The sequence below is a fragment of the Phocoena sinus genome, chromosome 5 (assembly GCF_008692025.1).
Source record: "Phocoena sinus isolate mPhoSin1 chromosome 5, mPhoSin1.pri, whole genome shotgun sequence".
NCBI lineage: Eukaryota > Metazoa > Chordata > Mammalia > Artiodactyla > Phocoenidae > Phocoena > Phocoena sinus.
The window spans coordinates 1,537,743-1,550,914 of record NC_045767.1 but is presented as its reverse complement, the minus strand read 5'-3'; the positions used below and the strand labels follow the sequence as shown (position 1 = coordinate 1,550,914).

General features: G+C 56.1%; 1 protein-coding gene across 1 annotated transcript in view; it reads right to left on the bottom strand.

Annotated features, from left to right (window-relative positions):
• Positions 1-12,390, bottom strand: part of CFAP99 (cilia and flagella associated protein 99) — a 36,177-nt gene extending 23,787 nt beyond the window's left edge. Inside the window, exons 1-3 of the mRNA XM_032633753.1 lie at positions 12,280-12,390; positions 2,449-2,593; positions 1,999-2,093 (exon numbers count right to left, since the gene is read on the bottom strand). Coding sequence (XP_032489644.1) covers positions 1,999-2,093; positions 2,449-2,593; positions 12,280-12,390 — 351 coding nt within the window. The remainder of the gene's footprint in view (positions 1-1,998; positions 2,094-2,448; positions 2,594-12,279) is intronic.
• Between the last annotated feature and the right edge of the window lie 782 nt (positions 12,391-13,172).

Genomic DNA, 13,172 nt, shown 5'->3' with positions numbered 1-13,172 from the left:
AGCATGCGGGTGTGGTATGAGGGGTTCCCTGGGCAGCCGTCCTGTCCCCAACAGCTTGCTCCCTGTCTTCGAACCCGAGGCGGGCGGACCCTAATGGGGCTGGCATTGTGGGGATTGGGGCATGAGGGTGGGCCGAGGAAGGAGGGCCCTGGTGGGGTGCCACACCACCTCCTGCAGCCCCCAGCTCCTTTGGGAGTGTGAATGCGCCGTTTCCATGAATCTTGTCCCAGAGACTCTCCAGGGAGATAAATGCCCAGGAACCTGCACTGGAGGCGCTGTGCTGGCCAAGAGCTGCTCCCCATGGGTTCTGCAGGCTCTGCAGGCCAAGGCGGGGCAGGGCTGGCTCCACCACTGCAAACTGACACGTGGGCCCCTTGCTCAACAGTGATTAAGAATTTCACGACTCTGACAGCATAGCGTGAACCAAGTGCAGGCTCTCCAGCTGGGAAGCTGGCCCTGGGCAGTCTCCAAAGATCTCTCAGAAAACACTGTCATAAAATTAAAGCCCTTGGGACTTCCTGGTGGTGCAGTGGTTAAGAATCCGCCTGCCAATGCAGGGGACAGAGGTTCGAGCCCTGGTCCGGGAAGATCCCACATGCCACGGAGCAGCTAAGCCCGTGTGCCACAACTACTGAGCCTGCGCTTTAGAGCCCACGTGCCACAATTATTGAGCCCAAGTGCCACAACTACTGAAGCCCGCACGCCTAGAGCCCGTGCTCCACAGCGAGAAGCAACCACAATGAGAAGCCTGTGCACCACAACGAAGAGTAGCTCCCACTCGCAGCAACTAGAGAAAGCCTGTGTGCAGCAAAGAAGACCCAAGGCAGCCAAAAATAAATAAATACATAAATAAATTTATATAAAAAAAATGAAGCCCTTGCTTAAGATAACTGTGCAAATGTTTACCCACTGTGAGTTGCTTACATTTATATGTAGACAGAAAAACGAGTCATTAAAAATAACCTGCTGCCTCAGGTTACCTGCTGGGGGAGGGTGCAGATCTCTGGGGCCTGTGGTCCTGGCAAGTGTCACTGCTCCAGGTCTCCCCTTCCCCAGGCGGGGGCAGTGGGAAGGCTCCTACCCCACCCTGCCTGAGCTGCCTCCTTCCAGAGAGGCCCCAAAGCACTCCTGGGGCCTGAGCTCTCCCCGCTCTTCTCCAGGGAGTCCCTGTCCTGGTCTGGTGACTGTGTGTGTGTCCATCACCCCTCCGCCAAGCCAAGTAAGGAGGAGCGAGCCAACGGTTGAAAGCCTGGTCCAAGAACTGGCTCTGCCACTCATGTGCTGTGTGACGTTGGGCAAGTTACCGAACCTCTCTGTGCCTCAGTTTCTTCAACTGTGGGATGAGTGCCCGTAGGAGTGACCTTACCCGGTCATTGTGAGGGTGAAGCAAGAGCTGCTTGCGGAGGAAGCCGGACCCACAGCAAATGCTTTGTGGGAGTAGCCGGCAGAGGGCAGGACCCTCAGGTTCATTCGTGGTTCTGCTGGCCCCAAGGCCCAGGAGTCCCGGGCTTTCTGCACAGGAAACAGGCAGCCACAGGAGTGGTCCCGGGCAGGGCAGGGGGGTGGGCTCCTGCAGGCTCTCTCTCGAAGGGTACCAATCCTCAGACCCACTCAGAAATGCTCCCTCGGCCCCGCAAAGCCGCACAGCCCCTCTTGGAGGAAGGAGAGGCTGCCCTGGGCCTGGAGCTTGGTCACGAGTCAGAGGAGCCCAAGAAGGTTCCAGAGGCCCGGACTGAACAGGCAAGGACTCCGTGTCGTGACTAACAGCTAGCATCCAGCAGCTACCACCCACCGGACCATGAGGAACGGAAAACAAATTCCCCAGGCACAAAAAGAGCACGTTTGCAGCAAAGAGAGGGTATGGGTTTGTTTTAAACACAGAACAAACCCAGCAGTTTCTTTCATTAAAGTGAGCCAGAAAGGTAAGAGGTCAGTGCCAGATGGGGCAGACCTTTGACCTTGGGTTTAAGAATAGAACTTGGGGCAGGTGAGACTCACCTTGCGCACCTTGTGGACGGGTTGGGACTTCACGATGCTACAGAAGAGCTGAAAGCCGAGCTCCTCCAGCTGGAAAGTGGCCAGGTAGCAGATCACTAAGGAGAGAGGGTGCAAGAGTGGGGAGGAGGACATGGAGGTCCCCGCCCTGGGCCCCTGGCGTTTGACCCTGCGGGAGTCAGCCAGAGGCTAAGGGCCCGACAGGTGCACTGCAGGTGCAGCAAACTGAACTGAAGGCGCCCGCCTCCAGCAGGGCATGTGACCAGAGGTAAGCGCTCCATCTGGGCCCACGTGAAAATGATAACCTGATACAACAGTACAAATGACGTCGTCTCATATGGGGTGGGGGTGGGGGGCACCATCGCTGTCGAGGGCCTGAGGCTGACAAGGAGGCCAGGGCCTGGCCCACAGGGACCCATGGGCCCCACACCATGCCTGGCCACAGGCACCTACCCTCAAAGAGGCTGTAATCGGCCCACAGGCAGAGCCGGCCATCCCGCACATAGAAGGCGTCCACCACGATGCTCAGCAGCTTCCGGTACTCAAGGCACCCAGACAGAACTTCCATGATGAACGCCTGCTCCTGGGGGCTCAGGGTCTGGAGGAGAAACAGCTCGGGAGGGGGCCGCCGGCCAAGCCAGGGGAGAGGGCAGCCGCCTTCCGATGTGGGGGTCCCCAGTGCCCCCCGGAGCAGTGGGCAGCACCCCAGCCGCCAGGAACACTGACCCTCGGACCCTGCAGGTCCTCCCCCAGGAATCTGTCCCACCGGCTCTCCTGGGCGGTGACAGTGCGGTGGGGCAAAGACGGAAATAAACACGTTAAATGACCCCGAAGGAAAAGTCCTGTGTGACTCTGTACCACAATAAAAAAAAAAAAAAACCAAGCAAGGAAAATCTCTGGGGGAGGGAATTCGTGTTTGCGGAGACTGACTTTTTTCTACTTACTCTTTGGAATATTGTGGGGTGTGTGACCTGTGTGTGTCACATGTTACCTATTCAAAAAACCAGTTAAGTTTTTGACAACAAAAAAAAAAGAACGTCTATTGTTGCCAATGCAGCGACGAGAAGGGCTGGTGGGATGGTGCTGGTGAGTCTTTCTGGAAAGCACTCTGGAAATATGTTTTAAGAGCCTTGTATTTTCCATACATTTTAATCCAGTAACCACACTTCTGAGAATCTAAGGAAACTGGACAAAAAGCAGAAAATATCCACGTACAAGCACCTCAGGGCAACGGTACATGCAGTGGTCGAAAGTACTAACAGCCTAAATGTCAACACAGGGAATCAGATACGATCTCTCCGTGTTGTGGGTGAGTAGGACACAGCCATTATAATGAAGTTTCTGGAAAACTTATAGTAAGATGACAAAATACTTAATACCGTGTAAAACTGAAAATGTAGAACAGGATCCCAACAGATGTGAAACACATCAAAATAAACTCTTGCTAGCTGTATCATTCCCCTCCTCCCCCCAAATTTTTTTGGACAACCTATTGGATAAATTTTGGCATTCCCTTGCTTTATTTTGAACTTTTTATGATCAATGACATTTTCATACATTTACTGGACATTTATTTGTATTTCTCTTCTGTGAATTATCAATTCATATCCTTGGCTAACCTTTTTTATTTGGATAATATTTTTAGGAGCTCTTTGCATATTGAGGGAATTAACATGGTCATTAGTGTGATCGTTATCTGTCGTAAGCTTGTAATTTTCCTTATAACTTTGCATAAAACATTTCTTAGCATGTAGAGCGTAGAGGTTTTTACGTTGTTTTCTTTTTTTGGGGCTGTGCCATGTGGCATGTGGGATCTTAGTTCCCCCTCCAGGGATCGAACCTGCGCCCCCTGTGGTGGAAGTGCAGAGTCTTAACCACTGGACCACCAGGGAAGTCCCGTGTTTACTTTGTTTTTAGGTCAAATCTACCTTTTCCTCTGTGATTTCTTCCCTTGTCTTTACGCTAAGAAAACAACAGAATAATGAGATCATCTGAGGGGTCTTGGACAAGCCTAGGACCTCGGAGAGCCCCGGACCCCACGCATGTGAGCGGGGTGGCTGGATGCCGGCGGGCAGACGGCAGCATTCTCACTCCCTCCCAGTCTCCGCACCTCAGGGGCTGAAGGCCCGAGAGCCACCTTCTCCAGCCGCTTCTGGGGAGGTTCTGGGCACAGTTGGGTTCTGCTGGTGAGACATACTTGCAGGAGAGACGGGAGGCGAGCGGGGTGACGTTCCCCTCCTCCCTCGGCAGGGGCTGGGCCCGACATTAACTCAGCTGCCCTTCCAGTACGGGGACCCCATCTGATCCGGGGTAATGACGTCCTCCTCCGACCTGACCTCCGACCTCTGACCTCCGCTCCCGGGCTCCTCTTCCTCTCATCCGCTATCTGCACTTGTTCCCTGGGTGAACTCACCGGCCGTCAAGGCTGGCACATGCTGATTTCAAACGTGCGCCAGCCCGGGCGGCTCTCCCTGGACTTCGGGAAGCGCTCTCTGCCCCTGTTCTACCTCCCTGCTTGGGTGTCTGACCCCATGCGCTTTGCCCAGACCTGCCCTCCCCCGCCTGCACGGCTCTGTAAACACAATGCCCTGCTCCACCGTTCAGACCAAGCCCTTGATGCCCACCCCACCGTCCCATGCATTGGCTCCGGCTATGGGGTCCCAGCTGCTCTCCCGCTTCTCCTCCTCAGTGTATTTTCAACCCGCCAGCTGCCAAGCAATTCTTTGTAAAATGAAAGTCAGATCGTGTCTGTCCTTCCTGAGAACCCTCCCCAAAGAGTCCTTAAAAGGGCCGGCAATGGGCTTCCCTGGTGGCACAGTGGTTGAGAGTCCGCCTGCCGATGCAGGGGACACGGGTTCGTGCCCCAGTCCAGGAAGATCCAACATGCCGCGGAGCGGCTGGGCCCGTGAGCCATGGCCGCCGAGCCTGCACGTCCGGAGCCTGTGCTCCTCAACGGGAGAGGCCACAGCAGTGAGAGGCCTGCATACCGCAAAAAAAAAAAAAGGGCCGGTAAGGCCCAGCTCCCTCGGAGTCCCCCGCCTCCTCCCCATCCTGGCTCCACTCCAGCCACACTGGCTGCCCTCTTTTTCTCCAATACGCGGGACGTGTCCTCAGGGCCTCGGCCCTGGCTGTTCCCTCTGCCTGCAGTGCTCTTCCCTGCACACTTGCTCCCCAACTCCCATCAGGTCTTTGCTCAGATGTCACCTGACCTGGGAGGCAACCCTAACCACCCCTCAGGGTCAGACACGGCCTGGCCCCCTCAGCGGGCAGCGCACACCAGGTTTATTGCCCCTTGCCTGCTGGAATGTCATCTGGGCGCTCAAGAGGGAGGGATTGGAGCATCCTGCCTCCGTGGGAGGCCGTGGGGACCCCGTGATGTCCCGGTGGGGGCAGGGCACAGAGTGGAGGCTCCTCCCTACGGAGCACAGCCAGGAGGGGAGGTGGGGGGGCTCTTGCCTCGGGGTCAGCTCTGGTCTCAGCAACCAGGATCCTGCCTCATTTTCCCTCTCAGGCTCCTCTAACCCCTGGGCTGTGCCCACACCAGAGGGCACGAGCCCCAGCTGGGCCCCAGTCCCCGCTTTTAACTTACTGCACTGGTCAGAGAAAGCCCGGGGGGCCCGGAACAGGCAGCTCAGAAAGCAGTGCGTCAGCAGGGCTGGCACGGAGGATGCCCTGAGTCAGCGCTGCCCGTGCTGAGGCTGCATGACACGGTGGGATGCCTGCCTACAGCCTCCCCGGCCTCCCAGGCTCAGACAACAGCAGCTCCACTTCTCGTTCACTTGAACGTCTGTGTTTGGGGGTGTGAATGTGTATTTTTAATAAGGCCAGAGCCTTGAGCCTGCGGCTACAGGATGCCACCTGCCCGCGGTGAGGGGGTCAGGCAGGGCTGCATCGGCCCAGGGGTCTGGGAAGGTGAGGAGCCAGGCAGGACCTGACACTCTGGCCCACATGCCAGGTCTTCTCCGCCGGGAAGGCCAGGCCAGCAGGTCACAAAGAGGAGACCGAGGCCCAGAGGTGACACGCAGGTCAGAGGGCACTGAGCCCTAGACCAGGTCCTCCTGGCCAGGCTAGCACAGAAGGCAGGGTGAGGTCTGGACCCCACTGAGGAGGCCCCAGCACGGAGCCGACCCCGAGTCCTGGGCCGGCCTTAGTCACTGAGGCCAGAGGGCTACACCCAAGGGCATCTGAGTTCCTGATACACTCTTGGGCCTTGGTCAAGTTCAGCGCTCCTGAGTCTGGGGACCAGGGCAGGTTCCGGGGAGAGCGGCAAGTGCTCCGACAAGGGTCTCATGGGCAGTCCTGGGGAGGGGCTGGGCTGTGGGCGGGAGAAGCAGAGGCCCACAGCCTGCCGGCTCTTCACAACCTGTAGTGCCTCCTACAAGAGATCCTCAGAGTTCACAGGCCCAGCTTGTCTGCTGGAGCCACAGGGAAAGGACAGAGCTAGACCAGGGGCCAGGGCCAGGACGCTGCTTTTACAGCAACCCAGGGTTTGAAATTCATGTCACCAATACACAGGGCCTCCTGCTAATCAGTGACGCAGAGACCGAAGTCAGAAAAGTAGGCAGAGGAAATTGAGGCTGCCGGATGCCCACATAAGCCCCTCTCCCTTTCTTCCTGCCTAACAGGAGAAAGCTGTCTCGTTGGGAGAGGCAATGTGCCCAGCTAAAACTTTTCCAGGCCCCTAGCTGATGTGTGGCACATGGCTCCAATCAATGAGATCTGATGGCAAATTGCTAGGTGTGGCCTCCAAGAAAGCTCCTTGAAAGTTGGGGAGATTCAGCTGGTGCCTGCCTTATACTGTTTGTCTTTCTCCTCTTCTCTCTGGGATATGGATGCAATGCTGGAGTACAGCAGCTATTTTGAGACTACAAGGCAAAGGGTACATTCTAAGGCTGGATAAGCAGACAGGAAGGAGAATGAGTTCCTAATGGCACCACAGAGCTGCTGAACCCACCCTGGACTGCCTATGTGCAGACTGCTTCTTTTTTTTTTTTTTAACATCTTTATTAGAGTATAATTGCTTTACAATGGTGTGTTAGTTTCTGCTTTACAACAAAATGAATCAGTTATATATATACATATGTTCCCATATCTCTTCCCTCTAGACTGCTTCTTATGTGAGCAAAGATACCTCTAATTTCTTTAAGCAACTGCTTTCCTGGTGTTGTTATAGCCAAACACTGTTTCCTAACAGACACAGGTCCAAGCGATAGTTCAGAAAAAGAAATACTCATGAAAATATAACAGGAGAGGGACTACCCTCATGGCGCAGTGGTTAAGAATCCGCCTGCCAATGCAGGGGACATGGGTTTGAGCCCTGGTCCGGGAAGATCCCACGTGCCGCGGAGCAGCTAAGCCCATGCGCCACAACTACTGAGCCTGTGCTCTAGAGCCCGCGAGCCACAACTACTGAAGCCCACGAGCCACAGCTACTGAAGCCCACGCGCCTAGAGCCCATGCTCCGCAACAAGAGAAGCCACCACACGTGCACCGCAACAAAGAGTAGCCCCTGCTTGCCCCAACTAGAGAAAACTTGCACGCAACGAAGACCCAACGCAGCCAAAAATAAATAAATTAAATAAATAAACTGTAATAAAAGTATGGGCTTTGTCTTAAAAACAAAAAAAGAATATATTATAACTACACCAACTGCCTTTTCCCACCTATCTGGTTGGCAAAGATAACATTTGCTAGCACACTACGTAAGCAAGCCACAGTGGAACAAGCACTGCCCACCTGCCAGGTAGAGTGTTAACGTGGAGGTCTCTGTGGAGGGTCAACTGGAAAGATCTTTTGAAATCATGAGGGCCAATACTCTCGCACGTGTGTTTTCTGGGACTTGACCCGGGGCGCGTCTGGCCAGGTGCAGCGGGACAAGTGGGCCAGTCAGTCCCACGGCGATTTGCAACAGTAAAGGACTGGAAACAGCCATGATCTCGTCCATGGGGGATGGCTGTGATGGCTCTGGCACAGCCAGACATAAGGATGCTTATGGCTTCACGATAAGAACGTGGAACAGTCGCCGGGATATCTCGTTAAGTGAAAAAAGCAAAGGCAGGACTGTGTTACAATGCACTACCGTTTTGAAAAAGATTTTAAAAATACATATATAATTATATATAACTTTTAAATGTAAAATTGAGAGCTTAAACAAAAATTTTCCAGATCTATTATCTATGCAAGACAGGCCTGGACTGTCTCTGGAAGGAACCACAGGTCGCTGGTCTCCTGGGAGGGCCGGTATGGGAGCGAAACCCCCGCTGGTACCATTTGGAACCTTTTGGGTTTTAGATCTTTGATGTCAACATATCAGGTATTTAAAAAAACATGTTAAAATAAAAAATATTTCCTGAGCCCAGGTTTTCTCTGACACTACAGACTAGAAAGTGAAACAAGGCTTTCTGGGACTTGGCCGCTGCCACCCCGCCACCCTGCCACCTTGGGCCTTCCCGCAGGGACCTGGGCTGGTGTTTCCAGGCTCCACCCACTCCTGCTTTTCCACCAGCCCCTTGCACAAGCCCATTCCGGTTTCCCTGCCCACCCTCCCCCCAACCCCTTTCACTCGGGCTGGGGAACCGGCCTTTCCCCACCCCTGCCTCACCCCCAGACTGTCTGACTGACCAGCTGCCGGGCACCTCCCCTGCCAGCCCAGGGCTGAGCCTTTCGTTCCCCTGCTCAGAGCTCACCTGTCCTCCTGCCCACTGTTTGCTGAGTGGCTGGATCTCCTTCTCTCCCCTCCTCCCACCCCCAGGGAATCTCTCTCAAAGCCAGACCCTTCTGCGAGGGCTACTCAGACCTCATGGGCTTTCTGGGTACCCCAAGCTGCCTGCTGTACCCATCACACCCCAGCTCTGTCCTGCAGGCCCGGGCAGTTCTCTGGACGTTCCTACACCCAACCTGGTGGTCCTGGTGCCTGAGCCGTGGTGCTGGGTAGCCCGGAGGAGTGACGCCCCCAGGCTCCAACCCCCTTATAGGTGGTGCACTAATGAAATGACACTTGTTCCAAAGAGATATTAACCAGTGAGGGTGGGCAAAGCCTGGGGCAGGAGGGAGGCAGGGTGGGAAGCACCTCCTCCCTCCTGCTCCCCACTGAGGGCCAGGAGCTGGCTGGCAGCAATGCCTTGTCAGTGGTGCTGCCCCCTCCTGCCTCCGTCCTTTCTCCAGTTCCAGGCCCCCAGCCAGGTCCTCAGTGCTGTTCCCAGATGTCAGGCCACTTCTGTTTCTACAACCACTCCGCAGACTGGCGTCTGGAGAGGCTGCTCCCCACACCTTAGCCCCCCTCGCGCACCGTGCTGCTGATGGAGAACTTTCTCTCAACGGTAAATGGATCCCTTTCTGATCTTAGACCAAATCCTCTCCCACTGACATATGTTCTCTGTGCAGAAATGCCATTGGGACCATGCTCGAGGGAACCCCTGTCAGGGGGCTGGGAGGCTGCTCTGTGTGTGTGTGTGTGTGTGTGTGTGTGTGTGTGTGTGTGTGTGTCAGGCGAGGGGTTCCCAGGCTTCAGTCTAGAGAGGGAGAGTCACCACACCCTGCCCCCCATCCGCAAATCCTTGGACTTTTCCCTATCTTGAGATTATTAATTATATCTGCAAAGATGGTATCTCAGAATAAGGTCACATTCACAGGTAACTGGGGTGAGGACGTCAACATTTCTTTTTGGGGGACCCAGCTGAATCCACAGCCCTGCCCTTCCCCGGACTCTCTGCCAGTGGGTCTACGTGCTGTGTAATTCTCTGCCAGGTGGCAGTCTTGAGCCCTGGCCTAACAAGATCGGTGTACTGCACCAATTTTCTGACAGCTGGAAGTAAAGGTACATTGTCCAAACTGTGTCAGTTTCCAGTGTGCCGTTCCACTTGGACTTAGGATGGCTTTCTGAAGGGATGTAAAAGACAGGTGCATCTGTAAAAGAGGCTGCTTCTCCGCCCGTCCAGCCTAGGCACATCTCAGAGACGCAGATGGCCCCATTGGAAGACTCAGGGCGCCGCTCGGTTGGGGGCCGAGCTGGCGTGGCGCCTCCCTCCCCACGGCCTTGCACATGTCTGTCATCATGCCATGGCTCACCGGTGACAGCTAGGACTCATCTACTATTAATAATCCAACAGATGTGGGAAAAAAATCCCCAAACGACTTTGTTTTTTTTTTTTGGCTGTGCCGCGCAGCTTGTGGGATCCTAGTTCTCTGACCAGGGATCAAACCCGTGCCCCCTGCAGTGGAAGCTCAGAGTCCTAACCACTGGACCACCAGGGAGTTCCCATCCCAAACTATTTGTTGTAACAAACCCACTTTCAGTAATTATTCTGGAGAAATAAGGACATTACCGTTTTTGCTGAGCAGTAAGGGATGCCTTGCAGGGCCTGGGGGGGCCAGGGTTGGGGACAGACAGAAGGACGCCAAGGAGTCTCATTGGAAATGGAGGGTGAGAAACATGGGTGACACAGGGAATTGGAGTAGAGAGGTCTTTTTTTTAGGATGAGGGAATGCATAGCAGCTGTGGGTGATGGGAAAGACCCACTGAGGGGAGTGAGGCCGGACAGACAGAAGGAGTAGACAAAGGGGTCGGGCCTGCAGGTGGGGAGGGGCAGGCAGGCCGGGATGGGGCTGCGCTGAGCTGTGCAAGGCCAGCTCAGACTGGGAAAGAGAAGGATTGTGGATGGGCCTGGCCTTGGCTGTTTTCATCATTCCCCCCCAATGCTTAGGGTCTCAGGGGAGGGTTTGAGGAGGTGCAGCCCATGCCCCAGTCCATGCTGACTGCCAGGCTCCAGTTGGCAGAGACATCCTTTTCTGAATGACACAGGGGAGCAGGGATTGGGGCAGGGGTCCCAAGCTTTCTCTTGTGAGAGAGGCTTTGGTTTCCAGACTCCCCAGCTCTGCGTGCACTGCCGGGGCCCTGCCCCCCATCCTCCCAACCAGGTTTTCCAGCTGCTGCACCACAATGCGGCTGATGGAGAAAGGGAAGGTGGGTCTGTCTTCGGCACAGCAGAGGCCACACCCCTGCAGGTGTATGGGGGTGGGGCCTGGCCACAGTCACATCCCAGGGCCAGCAAAGCCGCTCACGGGCCTTGTTAAGCAGTGTAAGGGAAGGCTGCAGCTGTCGATTCACAGCGAACATCCCCTAAGACCCCATTTGCTCCTCCTTCCAGGGGGCGCAGGCGAGGGGGATGGGGGCAGCAGGCCGAGTGGCAATCCCCGAGCGCTTGCCTGGGTGGACTTAGTCTCCTCTGGATGCCCCGTCCAACAGAGTCCACGGCCCGGAGTCATGAAGGTGGCACCCCGGCAACGCATACCCCTGTTCCTGGCACCTGTCCTTGATGGACGGACGGATGCGGGGTCAAGTCACAGGGAGGCCTCCGAGGCGCTAGAGCGAGGTCAGACCTGGGCCCAGAGACTTCAGCCCAGGGTCTCTCTGCATATGCTTGAAGTGGGGTGGGCTGTGGTAGGACAGGGACCCCCGGGGCACGGGAGCAAGAGCCGAGTAGCTCTTCCAGGTGTGGCCCCTCTGTCCCACGCACATCCCTGCCCTGGGGGACGAAGATGTGCCCCAGTGGAGGGTGCTGAGCTGAGGTGCCTGCGAGGCTGACTCCCGTCCACCTTCGGCTGAGGATGGGATGACCCCACAGAGGCAACCCGAGTTACGGCGCCCATGTTCCCTTGTCACGAGAGTAGTCTGACGCACATTCTGGGAGGTAGGAATGCCTCCTGAAGCAAAGAGGGGGTCCCATCCCTGAAGGCACCCGAGATTCAGAGTGAGAGCTGACGTAAGACTTTGGCTAGCTAGGAGTCTCGCCTTGGGCCTCTCCTCGTGAAGGAAGGAAAGCGGCTGTTAGGAATGAAACTAAAAAGGTCCTGACAGGGCTCCCCTGGTGGTGCAGTGGTTAAGAAGCCTCCTGCCAATGCAGGGGACACGGGTTCGTGTCCTGGTCCGGGAAGATCCCACATGCCGCGGAGCAACTAAGCCCGTGTGCCACAACTACTGAGCCTGCGCTCTAGAGCCCGCGAGCCACAACTGCTGAGCCTGCGTGCCACGACCACTGAAGCCCGCGCGCCTAGAGCCCGTGCTCCACAACAAGAGAAGCCACCACAGTGAGAAGCCCGCGCACAGCAGCAAAGAGTAGCCCCGCTCGTCGCAACTAAAGAAAGCCCGCACGCAGCAGCAATGAAGACCCAACGCAGCCAAAAATAAGTAAGTAAAATAAATAAATTTTTAAAAACCCCAAAAAACCTGACAGGTGTCACTGCTACGGCCTCCCCGTGAGCCCTGAGCCACCACTCGGACCTTACCTGCAGGGAGGTGGCCGCAGCCTCCAGGAACTGCTCGGGACTGTCCTTCTCAGGTTTAAATTGGTCCAGTAGCTTAATCACAGTTTCAATGCATTTTCCATAGTAGGCCATCTTCCCAGGTGGGACCCTAAAAGCAAACCATGACAGGTCACGCCCTCCATGCACCCTGGGCTGTCAGCTCGGCAGGTGGCGAAGGACCTTCACCAAACTGACAGGAGGTCCACCAGGGGGCCTGGGACCTTGTGGGACAAGGAGTGTTGGAGGGAAGTGGGGACCCCGGCAGGGGGAACCCAAGGCCCACTTCCTGGACTGTGTCCCTGCAGGCCTTGGGGAGCCCGCTCCCAGGCTCCCACTCACCCATAGCCCCAGCAGCCCTCTCTGCCCTGCCCCTGGAGGCTCCCTGGCTGCCCCACGTGCCCCCAAGCCCTCCAGCTGTGCACGGGTAGGGATGACCCCTGGGAGAGGCCAGGCCAGAGAGTGGAGGCACCTCGTGAGTCAGCCTGGGCGGCCCTCAGCCCAACTGGGGTTTGGTGGTGGATGACTCAGCAGGTCCTGCTCTGAGGGAGAGGGCGACCTAAACACAAAAGTGTGGGGCAAGAAGAATCTTCGGGTCACCACGTTCAATACCCCCATTTTAAAGATGAGGTAACCAGCACCCAGAGGGGATGCATAGCTGGTAAATGGCCAGGTCTGAGCATTCCAGAAACAGACAAGCTCCAGGAGACTGGCTTGCTCAGAGCCCTTCTTTGGCTGACCCTGGAGAAGCCGCTTGGGGTAGGAATGGAACCCCAGGAAGTGGTTCTAACAGGTGACCCCAAAATTGTCCTCAGAGCAGGGTGGCCAAGCCCCCCAGGAGCTCCTCTCTCATCGCCCCCCCTTGTTCCACACTGAGC